Source organism: Brienomyrus brachyistius, unplaced genomic scaffold, assembly GCF_023856365.1.
Source record: "Brienomyrus brachyistius isolate T26 unplaced genomic scaffold, BBRACH_0.4 scaffold33, whole genome shotgun sequence".
Lineage (NCBI taxonomy): Eukaryota > Metazoa > Chordata > Actinopteri > Osteoglossiformes > Mormyridae > Brienomyrus > Brienomyrus brachyistius.
Window position 1 is genome coordinate 3,997,983 of NW_026042308.1, and position 19,382 is coordinate 4,017,364.

At 49.0% G+C, this 19,382-nt stretch overlaps 2 protein-coding genes across 5 annotated transcripts in view; both read right to left on the reverse strand.

Moving 5' to 3' along the window:
* LOC125721415 (NACHT, LRR and PYD domains-containing protein 3-like) overlaps positions 1-19,382 on the reverse strand; it is a 145,919-nt gene that overhangs the window by 115,904 nt on the left and 10,633 nt on the right. For 2 of the 4 annotated variants that reach the window (XM_048997305.1, XM_048997306.1), the window contains exons 4-9: positions 13,067-13,130; positions 12,663-12,891; positions 10,314-12,033; positions 5,270-5,443; positions 4,540-4,713; positions 3,659-3,832 (exon numbers count right to left, since the gene is read on the reverse strand). In XM_048997305.1, coding sequence (XP_048853262.1) covers positions 3,659-3,832; positions 4,540-4,713; positions 5,270-5,443; positions 10,314-12,033; positions 12,663-12,891; positions 13,067-13,130 — 2,535 coding nt within the window. The remainder of the gene's footprint in view (positions 1-3,658; positions 3,833-4,539; positions 4,714-5,269; positions 5,444-10,313; positions 12,034-12,662; positions 12,892-13,066; positions 13,131-19,382) is intronic. The other 2 variants (XM_048997307.1, XM_048997308.1) reach the window with 1 other exon arrangement.
* On the reverse strand, positions 6,554-10,298 carry LOC125721440 (apomucin-like). The gene is made up of 2 exons (XM_048997347.1): positions 8,455-10,298; positions 6,554-7,292 (listed from the first exon to the last, which is right to left on the reverse strand). Exons 1-2 carry the CDS (start codon positions 8,501-8,503, stop codon positions 6,601-6,603), a joined length of 741 nt encoding a protein of 246 aa, XP_048853304.1. The 5' UTR covers positions 8,504-10,298; the 3' UTR covers positions 6,554-6,600.

Below are 19,382 nucleotides of genomic sequence, written 5' to 3' on the forward strand. Positions count from 1 at the left end.
AGATGTAGTATAAAGGAAGGGGGAGAGCTCAGCACTGACCGGAGATCAGCCGTGGGATAGAGCGCGCATCGCCCGGCACTTCTCAGGAATCACGTGTTGGTCTCCTGCCAGGACTGAAAGGGGCTCCCCAGTCCGTGTGTGAAGGTGGGTGATTATAGCACATCCGAGTATAGATGGCTTGTGGCTACTTTTTAATTTCATATTAATTAGTGGGATTACCTATCATCCATCCATCCATCCATCCATTTTCCAAACCAGTTATCCTACTGGGTCGCAGGGGGTCCAGAGCCTATACCGGAAGCAATGGGCACGAGGCAGGGAACATCCCAGGATGGGGGCCAGCCCATCGCAGGGCACACTCACACACCATGCACTCACACACGCATTCCTATGGGCAATTTAGCAAGTCCAATTAGCCTCAGTATGTTTTTGGACTGTGGGGGGAACCCGGAGTACCTGGAGGAAACCCCACGACGACATGGGGAGAACATGCAAACTCCACACACATGTGACCCAGGCGGAGACTCGAACCTGGGTGTGAGGCAGAGTGCTAACCACTGCACCACCATGACGCCCCTGATTACCTATCAATGCTTATGAAATATATCGTACTTTTGTGTATATTTTAAGAAATATTTCTGAACGGACCAAAGCGAACCTGATTGTTCCTTCGACAGCCCTATATCCCCCTCTCACATTAAAACAATATTCTAGGTGGGGTCTTACCAAGGAATTGTATAATCTTAGCATCACCTCATTTAAATTAAACTCCACACACCTAGAGATGCAACCCAACATCCTGTTGGCCTTTTTAATTGCTTCCCCACACTGGTGAGAGTGGGACATGGAAGCATCAACATACACACTGAGGTCTTTCTCATAATCAGCTAACTTTATTTCAGTGGAACCCATAAAAAATCTGTACTTTATATTTCTGCTCCCTGCATGGATTACCTTACATTTATCTACATTTAATTTAATCTGCCAGGTATCAGCCCAGTCGCTAATTAAATCAAGATCCCATTGTAGCCTCTCCGCTGCTAGATCAGTATTTGCTACATCATCCACCTTGGTGTTGTCTGCAAATTTAACTAGTTTACTGTATGTATTGGTGTCAATATCGTTAATGTAAAATACGAACAATAGTGGTCCTAAAATTGAACCCTGCGGTATCCCACTATGAACACAGGCCCACTGTGACATTGTGCCTCTAATAACTACCCGCTGCTTCCTGTCTGTTAACCAGTTTTCAATCCAAGATGCTACAGTTCCTAAAATCCCTGCAGCTTTGAGCTTAAGCAAGAGCTGTTTGAGGGGGACAACATCAAAGGCAAGTTAAAGTAATTAGCCTATAGTTTGCTGGATTACATCTATCCCCTTTTTTGAATATGCGTGTTATATTAGCATACTTCCAATCATAAGGTACCACATGTGCAGATAAGAATTTCGGAAACAGTAAAGTTAAAGGTTGGCTAATAATAACCCTCATTTATTTTAAAACTATAGGTAAGATGCCATCAGGACCCTGTGATTTATTTATTTTGAGCTTAGCCAGGCTTTGTACCACATCAGCCTCAGTTATACATACATGCCCTCCGCAATTATTGGCACCCCTTTGTACAAGGGGTAAGAAAAAATCTACCTTCTGGTGAAGGTGCTTCATCTCACACGGAAAAAATGGGAAAAATCCAACCTTTACTTAAAATAAATTTATTTGAAGAAAAATCAAATCCTTCATCAAGAAATAATTATTTTTAACAAAAACACATGAGCCACGATTATTGGCAGCCCTGCAAATTATAGTGAACACAATGTAAATGAAGCATGTTTCCCATGTAAATTATACATCTTTGAGTTGATTGGATTGAATAGGAACCTTCAAGCTGTAATCCATGACTTCCTGAGTAACTGGGGTACAAACATGAGGAGACACAGAGGCCAAATTCCCTTAGTCATCCATCAACATGGGAAAGATAAGAGACACACAGACCAAATGAGGGAGAAGTGTGCTGACCTTCATAAGTCAGGGAATGGGGATTAAAAAATATCTACTCGCCTTAAAATGCCCATTTCTACTGTTAGGGCAGTAATTAAAAAGTGGACATCAACTGGAACTGTTAGAAACCTGCCTGAAAGAGGACCCAAGTTTATTTTGCCCCCACATACAGTGAGGAGGATCGTAAGAGAGACAAAAAATCCCCAAGGATGACTGTTAGTCAATTACCAGACAAAGTAAAATCTTGGGGTTACCACGTCTCCAAAAAACCATCAGATGCCCCCTTCATGCTAACAGACGTTTTGAAAGTTGTGACAGAAAGAAGCTTTTTCTGTTAGGTACTTAAAAGGTTAGTGCCAGGAGTTTGCAAAATATTATACAAGTTTGACTGGAATCAAATTCAACTGTCTGATGAAACAAAAATGGAGCTTTTGGCAATAAACATTCAAGGTGGGTTTGGCGTAAAAAGGATGGTTATAATGAAATGAACCTTATCCCAGCTGTAAGATATGGTGGAGGTTCTGTGATGTTGTGAAGCTGATTTTCCTCCAAAAACCCTGGAAACCTCGTTAGGGTACATGGCACTAGGGGGTCCATGAAATACCAGGACATTTTATATCAAAATTTGGCTGCTGCTGCCAGGAAACAAAAACTGGGTCTTCATTGGATCTTCCAGCAGGACGGTGATCCTAAGCACATGTCCAAATAAACATTAAAATGGTCAGCTGACCGCAGAATCAAGCTTCTGCCATGGCCACCTCAGTCCCCTGACCTGAACCCCACTGAAAACCTGTGGGCTGAGCTGAAGAGGAGAGTGCACAAGAGAGGGCTGAGGACCCTGGGCGATCTGGGGAGATTCTGTAAAGAGGAATGGTCTCAGATGCCCTGCTCTGTATTCTCCAACCTTATAAAATGTCATAGGAGACTCAGTGCTGTTATACTGGCAAAGGGAGGCTGTACAGAGTATTAAAAGCAGGGCTGCCAATAATCGTGGCTCATGTGTTTTTGTTGAAAATAATTATTTCTTGATGAAGGATTTGTTTTTCTTTGAATAGATTAATTTCAATGAAAGGTTGGATTTTTCTCATTTTTTCAGTGTGAGATGAAGCTGCTTCACCAAAATGTGGATTTTTGTCTAACTCTTTTTACAAATCTTTACAAGGGGGCCAATAATTGTGGAGGGACTGTATATTGTTTATATACGACACTGTATTTGTACTAAATGGTGGTAAGTTAAGCATGTCCTCTACTGTAAACACCCGTGTAAAATAATCATTAAACTCATTTACTATATCAGTTTTCATTTTCAATTATAAGGCCCTTACTATCCTGCAGATTAGTGATTTCAGCTTTTAGAGCTCTTTTGGAATTAAAATATTGGAAGAAACTTTTAATGTCATCCTTAGCCTCCAATGCAGTCTTACTTGCGACATTCCACTTACTGTAGCGAGTCTAATGTTATTTTTTAAGTCAACCCCTAGACTTAGATACTCCTGCTTTATTTTGAAATCATTAGTTATTTTCTACCTTAGTATTTCCAGCGTACAATGTGGAATACCCAGTAATACTGACCTCAGTATCTCTAGTTTACAGTGTGAAATACCCAGTAATACTCACCTCACTACCCCCAGTTTACAGTGTGGAATACCCAGTAAGACTGACCTCAGTATCTCCAGTTTGCAGTGTAAATCCCCCAGTCCAGCAGAGAGCAGCTTCACTCCTGAGTCCTGCAGGTCATTGTCACTCAGGTCCAGCTCTCTCAGGGGTGAGGAGTTTGATCTGAGAGCTGAAGCCAGTGCCTCACAGCATTTCTTTGTGAGTTCACACCGTTCCACCCTTAAAAAGATTAAACACTTTTAAATCCACTTTTTACACTGCAGCACTGTATTCAAATGAGGAGAATAGGGACCATGACATAATGGATTTTCAGAAAACAATTAAATTATTAAAAATTATTTTAACAATCATTCCGATTCTGTTTGGTGTCCATTATTTTTTTGTCCATAACACGTTAAAGTCAGCATGTTTATCTGTGACAGTGCTGTTAACTTTGCTAACCAACACAAATGTTTTGCATGGATTATATGTGTCACGCCCAGCTCGTGTGATCCTCGTGTGCCACGCCCCCTCATTAACCACGTCTGCTGCCCCGATTGTGACCAGCTGTTTCCTGTTATTTCGGCTTGTCTTGTGTATTTCAGTCCGTGTTCAGGTCTGTTTCCCTAGATCTGTCATTGATGTTGTGAGCCGTGTTTCCTCGTCTGCCCTTAATAAACCCCGTTTGCTCGTCTTCATGGCTCCACTGCCCTGTCTGCCTGCTCCTCCGCTCAGCGGACATCACAATATGGTTGAATGGATGTTTCCTGCTTCACTGCTTAATTATTTTTAGCATGGATCGGGGGCTGATAAGATTGTGGGATATAAGGAAGTAGGAGAAGAAAACAGAAGCTGTTTGTATTTGTTTATTATGTAACTGCTGAAAGGCATTGTGGGTTTTCTTGCTGTCCAGTTACTTTTGTGTAAAATGCATATTCTGTACTCACTGCAGCTTCTCCAGTTTACAGCTGGGATCCTCCAGTACAGCAGAGAGCAGCTTCACTCCTGAGTCTCCTGGGTGATTGTAGCTAAGATCCAGCTCTCTCAGGTGTGAGGGGTTTAACTTCAGAGCTGAAGCCAGGGAAGAACAGCCTTCTTCTGTGACTCTACAGCCTGACAGCCTGCAGAGAAAGACAGAAACTCCCCAATAAATAATATCACCTCACCATTATAATTATTAAATAAATGTGATGCTCTAATAAATAATTCAAGAATTACAGTTTAGTGTCTAAGACAAGGCAGGACCCCTCCTCTCTTTCCCTTAGCTTATTGCTCACTGTCTCCTCTTTATAGTGTGGAATACACAGAAATACTGACCTCAGTATCTAAAGCGTACAGTGTGGAATACCCAATATTACTGACCTCAGTATCTCCAGTTTGTGGTTTGGAATACCCAGCAATACTGGCCTCAGTATCCCCAGTTTACAGTGTGGAATATCCAGTAATACTGGCCTCAGTATCTCCAGTTTGCGGTGTGGAATATCCAGTAATACTGGCCTCAGTATCTCCAGTTTGCGGTGTGGAATGCCCCACAATACTGGCCTCAGTATCCCCAGTTTACAGTGTGGAATATCCAGTAATACTGGCCTCAGTATCTCCAGTTTGCGGTGTGGAATACCCCACAATACTGGCCTCAGTATTCCCAGTTTACAGTGTGGAATACCCAGTAATACTGACCTCAATATCTCCAGTTTACAGTGTAAATCCCCTAGTGCAGTAGAGAGCAGCTTCACTCCTGAATCCTTCAGGTTATTGTCACTCAGGTCCAGCTCTCTCAGGGGGGAATAGTTTGATCGTAGAGCTGAAGACAGCACTTCACAGTGTTTATCTATGAGATCACAGCTGTTCAGCCTGAAACAGAAAACACTTTAAGACACAGACATATACACATCCTACACATTAGTAAAATACAAAGCATTACAATAAGCATTTGTTTTCAGTATAATTAGCAGCACAGCTTACACTTCAAAATGAATTATAGTCTGCAGAGTGTTCTGTGTGTTCTGACAATCTGCTGCAGTCATATGATCACTAATTGTGAGTCAGTGCATCTTTGCTCAAAACTAAAGGTAAAAACATTAAGTAGAAGCTACAGCCAAAAATCACAGAATATACAGGAATATATAGGAACACAACAGCAAGATGGACGTGAACCTCCCATAACAGTCAGACCAGTGCTTCCAGTGCAGTCCTTAGCCATCTTTCTGCCAGGTGTCCCTACACTCGACACGTATCACTGAAAGGAGGAGATGTGAACATTCCCAGCAGCTAATGCAGCAGCAACTGGCACTTGGATTCCTGATCCCATGAGTAAAATCCTTTCTCTCCCTGTATTTTTATACCTGGGAACATGTCAAATCACCAATTACGTCTGGGTGATATGAGGATATTACCGGTAATGAGCGTAATCAGACAAGTATCCCGGTGCCGATATCTGACAGTGACTAACGTCACTAAGATTATCATCTTTGCTGGGGAAACGCGCTTAGGCTACATACAAAGCAAGATAACAGAAGGATTCATGATTTGCTTTCAGTTCAGCTTTCTAGCCAAAGATTCTGAAGCAGTTAAAAAGAAACATTGCACAGAATTTCACAAGCATTGTCCCTTGCAGTAACCATGCGTTTGCCATTCTTGTAAGTTCAGTATTGTCACATCACCAACTTCTATCTCTGAGTCAGCAGCCAGAATGTCAGCCATTCAAGTGCAGATTTCTGGTGGGAATTTTGAGCTTCCCAACTCAGTTTTTCGTGTCTGAGTCTCAGGCACGGCTTTAAGTGTGTGCCTGACCCGCCGTCTCGGTGGAGGACTGTCTGCTCGCGGCCGGTGGTTTTGGGCATGTGCGGCAGGCCTGCCCACGAGGGGAGCTCCCCCCGGGGAGCGCGAGGAGGGGCGCGAGGCCCCGGCGATGGTGCGGGACACCGAGCACCGCGGGGGCGCCGATACTGTAGTAACGGACTTGGACTCAGACCGTGGGGACCGGGAGGACGAGCCCCCCCTGCCCGTAGTCACTGCCCCCACCCCCACTCCCGAGCCACGCCGGGATGGCGGGCTGACAGAGGAGCCCGGGCCGGACGCAGCAGGGCCTGCTGGCGGCGGCGCGGTGAGTGACTCCGCTCCCGCTGAGACAGCGGGCTGACAGAGGAGCCCGGCCCGGACGCAGCAGGGCCTGCAGGTGGCAACGCGGTGAGTGACTCCGCTCCCACTGAGACAGCGGGCTGACAGAGGAGCCCGGCCCGGACGCAGCAGGGCCTGCTGGTGGCAACGCGGTGAGTGACTCCGCTCCCGCTGAGACAGCGGGCTGACAGAGGAGCCCGGCCCGGACGCAGCAGGGCCTGCTGGCGGCAGCGCGGTGAGTGACTCCGCTCCCGCTGAGACAGCGGGCTGGCAGAGGAGCCCGGCCCGGACGCAGCAGGGCCTGCAGGTGGCAGCGCGGTGAGTGACTCCGCTCCCGCTGAGACGGCGGGCTGGCAGAGGAGCCCGGCCCGGACGCAGCAGGGCCTGCAGGTGGCAGCGCGGTGAGTGACTCCGGTCCCGCTGAGACGGCGGGCTGACAGAGGAGCCCGGCCCGGACGCAGCAGGGCCTGCTGGCGGCAGCGCGGTGAGTGACTCCGCTCCCGCTGACACAGCGGGCTGGCAGAGGAGCCCGGCCCGGACGCAGCAGGGCCTGCTGGCGGCGGCGCGGTGAGTGACTCCGCTCCTGCTGAGACAGCGGGCTGACAGAGGAGCCCGGCCCGGACGCAGCAGGGCCTGCTGGTGGCAACGCGGTGAGTGACTCCGCTCCCGCTGAGACAGCGGGCTGACAGAGGAGCCCGGCCCGGACGCAGCAGGGCCTGCTGGCGGCAGCGCGGTGAGTGACTCCGCTCCCGCTGAGACAGCGGGCTGGCAGAGGAGCCCGGCCCGGACGCAGCAGGGCCTGCAGGTGGCAGCGTGGTGAGTGACTCCGGTCCCGCTGAGACGGCGGGCTGACAGAGGAGCCCGGCCCGGACGCAGCAGGGCCTGCTGGCGGCAGCGCGGTGAGTGACTCCGCTCCCGCTGACACAGCGGGCTGGCAGAGGAGCCCGGCCCGGACGCAGCAGGGCCTGCTGGCGGCGGCGCGGTGAGTGACTCCGCTCCCGCTGACACAGCGGGCTGGCAGAGGAGCCCGGCCCGGACACAGCAGGGCCTGCTGGCGGCGGCGCGGTGAGTGACTCCGCTCCCGCTGAGACAGCGGGCTGACAGAGGAGCCCGGCCCGGACGCAGCAGGGCCTGCTGGCGGCGGCGCGGTGAGTGACTCCGCTCCCGCTGACACAGCGGGCTGGCAGAGGAGCCCGGCCCGGACACAGCAGGGCCTGCTGGCGGCGGCGCGGTGAGTGACTCCGCTCCCGCTGAGACGGCGGGCTGACAGAGGAGCCCGGCCCGGACGCAGCAGGGCCCGCTGGCGGCGGCGCGGTGAGTGACTCCGGTCCCACTGAGACGGCGGGCTGACAGAGGAGCCCGGCCCGGACGCAGCAGGGCCCGCTGGCGGCGGCGCGGTGAGTGACTCCGCTCCCGCTGACACAGCGGGCTGGCAGAGGAGCCCGGCCCGGACACAGCAGGGCCTGCTGGCGGCGGCGCGGTGAGTGACTCCGCTCCCGCTGAGACAGCGGGCTGACAGAGGAGCCCGGCCCGGACGCAGCAGGGCCTGCTGGCGGCGGCGCGGTGAGTGACTCCGCTCCCGCTGACACAGCGGGCTGGCAGAGGAGCCCGGCCCGGACACAGCAGGGCCTGCTGGCGGCGGCGCGGTGAGTGACTCCGCTCCCGCTGACACAGCGGGCTGACAGAGGAGCCCGGCCCGGACGCAGCAGGGCCCGCTGGCGGCGGCGCGGTGAGTGACTCCGTACCTGCTGAGCCCGGCACTGACCCACCTGTAGACACACCGCAGCGGAACATCCCGAGTCTGAGCTGGACCTGCACTTACTGGATTCTGATAAAGATCATGAGGACGTAGAGAGTTTGGCTGATGACTTGGAAGACTCACAGGCCTCCATGGACTCCAGCACCCCTGTAGGTAGGACCAAGGTTTACTCTCTTGAGCAAATCTGTTTCTTTCTGGACAGCACTAAAGGCCAGAGAAAACCTATCTAAATGATTGGAAACTGTTTTACCTTCATGTACGATGGCGATGAGGAAATTTACTTTGGACGAGCTTGATAAACAGAAGCGGTGCAGATTAAAGAAGCTTCACACCCCCTTGTGGATTTGGAGTGCTGACATTCAGGGACTCCCCATGCCTGTGTTCCCACCTGCCTCTCCCTCCTACTTATGCTGCCATTGCCATATCTGCCGGAGCTTACATACTGCACTCACCTAACTGTTTGCACTGCCTCTAGTCTCCCCTACTTTGGCTAACTGCACATTTTATTTCTCCTACTCCCCCTGGCTGTGCTGCCTGGAGACCCCACATTTTTAAGATATCCTGTCTACCCTGCTGCAGGTCTCCACTACCTGTGACGTCCTTCCGGCCTGCTCACCCTTCTGCCTGTGACATCTTCCCTGTTTACCCTGCTGCCGTACTACTGTTCTCCCTGCCATCTGAAGCAGCTCCAGCACTTGCCTGTCATCACCTCCCTGCCCCCCGCTTTGTGACTGAAATGTTAAGATTGGGATAATGTGAATTAGGACTTTGCCATCTTGATCATTTGACTTCCTCTGCTGCCCCCTGGAGGATGGGCTCCCCCTTTCAGTCTGGATCCTCCCAAGGATTCTTCTTTCTAGGGTAATATTCCTTGCCACTGTCCCCTCTGACTTGCTTACTGGGGGCTTTGGGCAGGGATGCTGTAAAGTGCTTTGTGATGATGTAATGTTGTGAAAACACACTATATAAATAAAACTGAACTGAACTGAAATTGCATTCAGTGTTTGGTGGGGGGGGGGGGACTCAAAATGAGATCTGAACCAGCAACCTTCCGCTCATGGACACAGAGGTCAAACCCAAAGAGTCACGCACCACACCCAGTATTTACAGAAATGCTTCCTACAGCATCCAGAACTGAAACGAATATGAGTGGTTTTCCCACTATTAATGAAAACTGGACCATTCTGCATGATGCTGTATCTTTGGTTATTTGTTACACAAAGGATGGTCGTGGAAATCTTGTCTTTTTTGTTTTTACTACATCACTACCTTCAGTTAATATAAACTAGATTAAAAAGGAACCTTGTTGATAAAAGAGAGGAAATAAATGACATGTTTGCATATTCATTTTATATTTTAAACAATGTTTATCTATTTCTGCCGGACTAGATGTGTCGTCACATCCTCAGCCAGGTGCAGCTGAGGCCAGCAGAGGGCGCCAGTGAGCAGCCAGAGACAGCAGTCATACAGAAGCTCCCAGCTCTGGGCTCCATCACATGAACACACCTGCTGACAATAACACTCACATACCACTTATACACCCTGTGGATAAAGAGCCCTCACTGTTTCTATAGCAGGTTAGGATGCTGTGCTGTGATCAGAAGGCAGACTGGATGGGAATGGAAACGTAGTAACAAACAAAAAGTGACATCACTACCTTCAGTCATTATAGAGTCTGTGGTCAAGATTAGCTACTGCTATACAAACAGCAATAGCTGTGATTATCAAAATAAAACCCACTTATTAATCCATGTGGAGAAATATATGATATATATTACACATTTCAAACAATATTCATGTATCACTGCCAGACCAGACATGATTTCCCATCCCCACGTCACTTACAGAGCCGTCCTGGAGTTCTTGACCACAGGCAGCAGCCTGCATTGCTCTTTATCTCGTCTGATGTATTTTTTCAGATCAAACACATCCAGCTCCTCATCTGACATCAGCATCACAAAGGCCAGAGCTGAGTACTGTGCAGGTGAGAGGTCATCTGCTGAAATGTTTCCTGAATTCAGGTATCTTTGTACTTCCTCTATTAGAGAATTGTCACCCAGCTCAGTCAGACAGTGGAACAGGTTGATGGTCCTTTCTGGAGATAAATTCTCCTGTATTTTCTCCTTGATGTATTGGGCTGTTTCCTTAATGGTATGTGAGCAGGTTTCTGTTGGCCCCAGTAGCCTTTGTAACAGAGTCTTACTAGAGTCTGTTGAGAGGCCCAGGAGGAAGCGGAGGTAGAGGTCCAAGTGTCCATTATTGCTCTCTAATGCCTCATTCACTGCAGTCATCAGCAGGTCAGCTGATGAGTTTGACTGAAACACATATAAAGCAGCGAGATACTCCTGGATGCTCAGATGCACAAAGCAGTACACCTTCTCCTGGTACAACCCATACTCCTCTTTAAAGACTTCTGTGCACACTCCAGAGTAAACTGAAGTTTCAGTGACATCAATGCCATTCCCTGTCAGATCTTGCTCATAAAATATGAGATTGCCTTTCTCAAGGTTGTCAAAAGCAAGTTTACCAAGTTTTAAAAGGAATTCCTTGCTGTATTCTTTAAGCTTAGTTTCTTGTTTTTTCTTATACTTGTCATTTTTTAAACTTGTCTGAAAGATCAGGAAGTGTGTGTACATTTCAGTCAGAGTCCTTGGAATTTCTCCCCTGTCAGTCTCACTAAAAAACCTCTTAAGCACAGTGGCTGAAATCCAGCAGAACACAGGAATGTGGCACATGATGAAGAGGCTCCTTGATGATTTCACATGTGTGATAATCCTGCTGGCCAGGCTCTGATCACTAAATCTCCTCCTGAAATACTCCTCCTTCTGGGCATCACTGAACCCTCGTATCTCTGTCACCTGGTGGACACACTCAGGAGGTATCTGATTGGCTGCTGCTGGCCGGGAGGTTATCCAGAGGAGAGCGGATGGGAGCAGATTCCCCTTAATGAGGTTAGTCAACAGCACATCCAGTGACGTTTTCTTTGTTACATCAAACCAGCTCTCATTGTTCTGAAAATCGAAAGGAAGGCGACACTCGTCCAGACCATCAAAGATGAACAGGATTTTGTACATAAACAGCTCAGTGGATTCAAGAGATTTCAGTTCTGGGACAAAGTGGTGAAGCAGTTCAATGAGACTGTATTCACCCTTAATCAAATTCAGGTCCCGGAAAGGAAGAGCAAATATGAAGTGAACATCCTGGTTTGCTTTTCCTTCTGCCCAGTCGAGAATGAATTTCTGCACAGAGACTGTTTTCCCGATACCTGCCACCCCTTTAGTGAGTACAGTTCTGATAGGTGTCTCACGCCCACATAAGGGTTTAAATATATCATTGCACTTGACTGTAGTATCTTCTGTTCGCCTTTTCTTGGATGCTGTTTCAATCTGTCTCACTTCATGTTCATCATTGACTGCTCCAGTCCCACCTTCAGTTATGTAGAGTTCTGTGTAAATCTCACTGAGAAGTGTTGGCTGTCCTTCCTTAGCTTTCCCTTCAAATACACACTCAAATTGCTTCTTAAGTTTACATTTCATTTCCTGTTGATGTTGCAGCATGAGCTGTCCTGAAAAGAAATGAGAGGAAAATGCACTAATTCTCACCGTGATCCTGACCAATATGAGAGGAAGAATATTTTCCAAAAACACACTTCTTTGCACATACATATCCTGATATTTCCCTGTGACTGTGAATGTGAAACTGAAAGTTTTATCATGCGTATTTTACTGGAACACTGCATACAGGACCGTGAATAAGCCTTTGGCAGCCAAAGGAAATGTTTAAAGCCATTTATCTGGGTAGTAAGTGTATATCTGCTCAGAACCAAAAAAAACACAAAACCCCTTTTCAGTTCCCAAATCTCTCCTCAGGGGCACCACAGCCTGTCCATGTATTTGTTAAATTTCACCACCAGCTCACTTCATTCATTAATTAAATAAGTTTAAAACTCAATGAGATATTGATCAGCCACATGAGTTGTGTTAGTGGTCAAGTAAAAAAATATGTGGATATACTGCACGATTTCTGCAAATATTAGGGTGATGTTGGGAGAGGTTCTGAAATGGCAAACACACTTTGACATACATATTATAGTAGTTCTACACCAACATGAAGACCATTTAAACATCCTTTTCTCTGGCTGCCTAAGACGTTTACACAATATTATACATGTACATAATATTATAAAGTTCTTACTCTTGTCCAGCAGGTCAGCAAGATCATTATGTTTCATGATCCTCAGGATGTACACTGTGATCTTCAGAGCTACCTCTCTAACACTGGTCTTCTGCGTCTGACCATCACAGTCCAGGTCATTGTCCTCCTCCAGCTGAGGCTCAGAGCATTCTGGGTAATTCTGATCTAGGTGCCTCACAAACGTCTTCAGTTCCTCCTTTAGGAACTTCATGGCTTTTTCCTCTAGCGACTAAAATAAACAGTCAGAGTTAATTATTGCTACTTACACCAAACCTTTTCAGAGTTTCACTTGTGAATCATAGTTTAAAACATATTTTCTTTAAGATGATGAATTTATTATTATGCAGCTGTATAAAAAATTCACATAACAGCCAAGAAAATATATATCAGCAATAAATACAAACCTTCAATATGGATGATAAACCCGATTTATCATGTAGATCTGAACTGCATTCTTCCATTTGGTCTCTGTGAATTAGGCAGAAACATAAAGACCTCAATTCATCTACACAAATGTAACAGAAAGGCTGAAGAGTTCCCCATTAAAATTGCTGTTACTGCAGATAAAGAATAACACTGTGGTATATTACAACACCAATTCCAAAAAGTTGGACATTGTGCACATTGTAAATAAAAACAGAATGTAATGATATGGAAATCTCATAAACCTGTATTATATTCATAACAAAGTATAGAAAACATATCAGATGTTTAAACTGAGACATTTTGCTATTTCATGAAAAATATTGGCTCATTTTGAATTTCATGACAGCAACGTATCTCAAAAAAGTTGGGACAGGGGCAATAGGAGGCTGGAAAAGTTAGTGGTACAAAATCCCAATGTTAAGATCGCCGGTGAACGGGGAAGGTGCACGGACAGGCAGGCAGGCAAGGATCAGGCAGGCCGGTAGAATAAGGGGGAAACGGGGTTTAATCACAGGACTAAGGGCAGGAAACATCAGACGCAAACTAACATCAGTGACAGACCAGGAACCAGGGCAAGACATTGACTCAAATAGACAGGACTGATTGAAAATAATCGGACTCAGATGGGTACGATCCGGGAAGCACACGTGGATAATCAGGGGGGCGTGGCACACATGAGGATCGTACGAGCCGGGTATGACAGACCCCCCCCCCTCCCCCCACCAAAGGTGCACTCTCCGGACGAGACGAGGGAAATGGGACCTGGAAAAGAAGAACAAATCCATTCAAGGGACACCGGAAACATGACCGAGACACAGAACAGGCACAGAGACAAGAAGTAGGACAAAACCTGACAAAGGACAGGGAAGGCAGACAGACAGACTAGGAAAGGAGACACAGCGGGAACAGGCGGGACAAAAGGGCCAGGAGTGAACGGAGGAGGAACAAAGGGACTAGGAATGGAGACAGGAGAGACAAAGCCGGGAGGAGGAGCAAACGAAGGAGGGAGACAGGCAGGGGAGTAGGGAGAGAAGGAGGGGGAACCAAGGGGAGTCCGAGGGAGCCCCAGCGGGCGACGGGTGGCCGTCAGAGGGGCCGCAGGAGGCCGGAGCCGAAGGGGACCTCAGAGCAGCAGAGGAGGCAGGGCGAGGCACTGACGGAGGGGCCGAGGAGGGAGGTGGAGGGAGAGCCAGGGAAGGGGACGAAGGAGCTGGAGGGGACCTAGGCGAGGGCAAGGAGGGGGGGGAGCCGCAGCAGGCGGCGACGTCCTCCGACGTGCTGAAGCGGAGGGAACCGCAGGCAACTGAGGAGCTACAGCAGGGGAGTCCGCAGGCGACTGACCGGGCACCAGAGTGGGGAGCAAGACAGGGCGACGAGGCTGCGGAGGGGGACCCGCAGGCAACAGCCAACCCGGAGGGCGAGGACCCGCAGGCGCCGACCAAGCCCCAGCGCAGGCGAGGGAGGGCGAGTCAGGGGGCAGGGTGGGTGGGACCCCAGCCCTGCGTCTGTGTCCTCTCCCCTTACAGGACACAGAAATAAGAACCCTTGGTGGGGGGTCGAGCTCGCCGGGGCGAGGGCAGAGGAGTCACCAGGATCGGGTCTGGGGCAGAAGGGACCGGCATGGGGCAAGGAACGGGAGTCACAAGGGGCACAGTCACTGGCAGAGGGAGCGCCTCCGGCGTGGGCGCAGGAGCTGCAGGCAGAGGGAGCGCCCGCTCGGGAGCTGCAGGCGGAGGGGGCGGCCGCTCGGGAGCTGCAGGCGGAGGGAGCGCCCGCTCGGGAGCTGCAGGCAGAGGGGGCGGCCGCTCGGGAGCTGCAGGCGGAGGGGGCGGCCGCTCGGGAGCTGCAGGTGAAGGGGGCGGCTGCTCGGGCTGCGCAGGCGGCAGCAGAGGCGGTTTCTCGGGCCCCCCCCGCTACCCCACCCCTCGATACGGCTCTGCTTTGCTTATCAATGGAGCCGCCTGCTCTGTGAGCGATTGGCCCACGGCCGCGCCGGCCTGGGACTTGTGGGTGAGCAGGGAGCGTCAGACGGGGGAGGGGGTGCCTATCAGCTTGTTTCCCACATCCCTGCCCCCCCGCTTCTGTACCAGCTGGTCCCGGGGCCCCCACTAGCTGGGGCGATACTGCTGCCTAAATATGACGAAACATTAAACACGTCGTCATCCTGCACCTGTTCTCCATCCCAGTGGACATAATGTGCATGATGTCATCAGCGTGCGCCACTCCCTCTGGAATGTCCTACTTTATTACAGAATACTAACCGCTTCAGGGATCACCTTTTGTCTGTTAGCCACAGCAGTGAAGGAAGTTGCGCATGCAGTCTCCGCCTGGGTCACATGTGTGTGGAGTTTGCATGTTCTCCCCATGTCGTCGTGGGGTTTCCTCCGGGTACTCCGGTTTCCCCCCACAGTCCAAAAACATGCTGAGGCTAATTGGACTTGCTAAATTGCCTGTAGGTGTGCGTGTGAGAGTCAATGGTGTGTGAGTGTGCCCTGCGATGGGGTGGCCCCCCATCCTGGGTTGTTCCCTGCCTCGTGCCCATTGTTTCCGGGATAGGCTCCGGACCCCCCGCCACCCAGTAGGATAAGCGGTTTGGAAAATGGATGGATGGATGGATGGATGGATGGATGGATGGATGGCCAGACCTTTAAGTTTGACTGCAAAACACAAAGCACCTATGACAGACATCAGCCTTCACATGATGTCACAACACCATCCCTCACTGATGTGTCTTACCTGTCTCAAGCTATTCAGAACAGCAAAGCCGTTAACAGGCTCCCAATGCCAGAGCCTGCTGTGTTTAACTGGGATCCAATTCATTTTATTGAATGGAAGGCATCCTTTATGTACTCATTCAGAGAACAGGTATCTCTTCAGCAGATAAGCTGTATTACCTTAAGAAATATATCAGTGGTCCTGCTCATAAATGTCTTGAGGGCACGTTCTACCAAAGTGATGATGAGGCATGCAAAGATGCTTGGAATAAGCTTGGTCAGCGATACGGTCAGCGATATGGTCAGTGATACGGTCAGCGATATGGTCAGTGATACGGTCAGTGATACGGTCAGCCATACGGTCAGCGATATGGTCAGTGATACGGTCAGTGATACGGTCAGCCATACGGTCAGCGATATGGTCAGTGATACGGTCAGCGATACGATCAGTGATACGGTCAGCCATATGGTCAGCCATATGGTCAGCGATACGGTCAGCCATACGGTCAGCGATACGGTCAGCCATATGGTCAGGAATACGGTAAGTGATATGGTCAGCGATACGGTCAGCCATACGGTCATCCATACGGTCAGTGATACGGTCAGCCATACGGTCAGTGATACGGTCAGTGATATGGTCAGTGATACGGTCAGCCATACGGCCAGCCATACGGTCAGTGATACGGTCAGCCATACGGTCAGTGATACGGTCAGTGATACGGTCAGTGATACGTTAAGTGATATGGTCAGCGATACGGTCAGCCATACAGTCAGCCATACAGTCAGCGTTACGGTCAGCCATACGGTCAGCGTTATGGTCAGCCATATGGTCAGGAATACGGTAAGTGATATGGTCAGCGATACGGTCAGCCATACAGTCAGCCATACGGTCAGCGTTACGGTCAGCCATACGGTCATCCATACGGTCAGTGATACGGTCAGCCATACGGTCAGTGATACGGTCAGTGATATGGTCAGTGATACGGTCAGCCATACGGCCAGCCATACGGTCAGTGATACGGTCAGCCATACGGTCAGTGATACGGTCAGTGATATGGTCAGTGATACGGTCAGCCATACGGTAAGTGATACAGTCAGCCATACGGTCAGCGATACGGTCAGCCATACGGTCAGCGTTACGGTCAGCCATACGGTCAGCGTTACGGTCAGCCATATGGTCAGGAATACGGTAAGTGATATGGTCAGCGATACGGTCAGCCATACAGTCAGCCATACGGTCAGCGTTACGGTCAACCATACGGTCAGCGTTACGGTCAGCCATACGGTCATCCATACGGTCAGTGATACGGTCAGTGATATGGTCAGTGATACGGTCAGCCATACGGCCAGCCATACGGTCAGTGATACGGTCAGTGATATGGTCAGTGATACGGTCAGCCATACGGTAAGTGATACAGTCAGCCATACGGTCAGCGATACGGTCAGCCATACTGCGCTGGAATCGTCGGGTTACGGTAGTCCTCATGGAAGGTGGCGAATTCCCATCTTTCCAAGACTTTGCCAAATTCATATCAGTTGAGGCAGAAATTGCATGCAATCCTGTCACCTGACTACATGCACTTCACTCAGTGGATTCACACCAGGATAAAATAATCACAAGGGAACCTAAAAGAAACAGGGCTAATGTTCTCAGCACTCAAGCCACTGTTGGCAGGGATAAAGAGAAATCAATTTATGACAGAGTATGGGCTCCATGCATCTGATGCCAGTGTAACAAGCATCAACTCCACAGATGTCCTGGTCTTATGAAAATGTCTCCTGAGAACCGAAGTTCATATGTAAAGGACAATAAGCTGTGCTATGCTTGTTTAAAACCAGGTCACTGTGCAAAGGAATGGCGTCGTCGCCATAGCTGTGAGGTATGCAGGAGAAGGCACCCCACTAGTGTTCATGATTACAGCTGTGAGAAGAATGGAAGACCAACCTGTGCCTGATATAAGCAGAGCTACAAGCAATGTAAGGAAACTACAGCTGCTATGTCACTTAATGGCACCAGTCAAGAACAGTCACATAGCACCTCCATGATTGTACCTGTGTGGGTATCCTGGGTCAAAGATCCAGCAAAGGAACAACTTGCATATGCATTATCAGACACGCACAGTGACAGCACTTTCACTGACAAAGAGGTGAGCAATGAATTACAAATGTTGGGAGAGAATATGGTGATGAAGAGTGAGAGAGTATCAGGACTCTGTGTAAGGGGTTACAATTCATCGGTGCACATTGCTCTCCCTCCTGCATACACCAAAGACTGCATACCTCTCAATCGTGATCACATTCCAACGCACGAAACTGCTAAACGCTGGACTCACCTTGCTGCAATAACTGATAAGATACCACCCCTCCTCAGCTGTGATGTTTGACTCTTAATTGGGTACAACTGTTCAGGATCGCTGGCGCCTAGACAGGTGATACTAGGTGGAGACAATGAACCATATGCTGTGCTAACAGACTTAGGATGGAGTATCGTTAGCTGCCCAGCACCTTAGCTTGATACAACCGCAGAAATCGCCTTAGTCACCGAGCTGTGGTACAGGAGCTGCGTCTAATAACACCAACAGATATACTTCAGGTCCTGGAGTTGGATTTCAAGGATGTCAGAGGAGAGTTTAAGGCAAACTCTCAAGAGGATCTAATTATCCTGGACAGGCTCAAGGAAGGTATAAAGAAAAACTACCAAGGACGTTATGAAATGCCACTTCCTTTTATACAACGGCCACATTTACCTGATAACAGGCAGCTTGCTGAAGTCAGGCTCAGACATTTAGGGCATAAATTCTGCAAGGATGAGAAATATAAACAGGATTACACTGCAAACATGAAGGATATCATTGAGAGAGGTGATGCTGAAGAGGTCCATGATTCTGGCACTCATGGTGAACGATGGTTCATTCCCCACCATGGTGTCTACCATCCAAAAAAGCCAGATAAGTTGTGTGTTGTGTTCGACTGCTCTGCAAAGGACAATGGTACCAGCCTAAACGAACATCTACTTCCAGGTTCAGACATGATTAATGATCTAACTGGCGTTCTCATAAGGCTCCGGCAGCATCACATTGCTCTGACATGTGACATAGAGAAAATGTTTCATCAGTTCCATGTCAAGGAGAACGACTGCAACTATCTGCGCTTCCTGTGGTGGAAAGATGGAGACATGAGTCCACAGCCAAAAGAATACCGAATGGAGGAACATCTTTTTGGAGCAGTATCGTCTCCTGGCTGTGCAAACTATGGACTTAAATGTTTAGCTAATGAGAGCAGACACTCATCCATTAGGGTCCCAGTTTATTGATAGAGACTTCTACGTGGATGATGGAGTCACAAGCATGGAAACTGTGGAGAAGCCATTCAGTTAGCACAGGAGGCAAGAGAGCCATGTGCAAAGGGTGGCCTTCGTCTTCACAGGTTTGTGTGAAACACCCATGCTGTTTCAGAGAGCACACCCTCATCAGGGCGTGCTACGGATGGTAAGGCAAAGGAAATCACTTTCAATGACAGCCCCCTGGAACGAGCGCTGGGGATTCAGTGGAAGACAGAAAGTGATTGCTTTAAGTTTAAG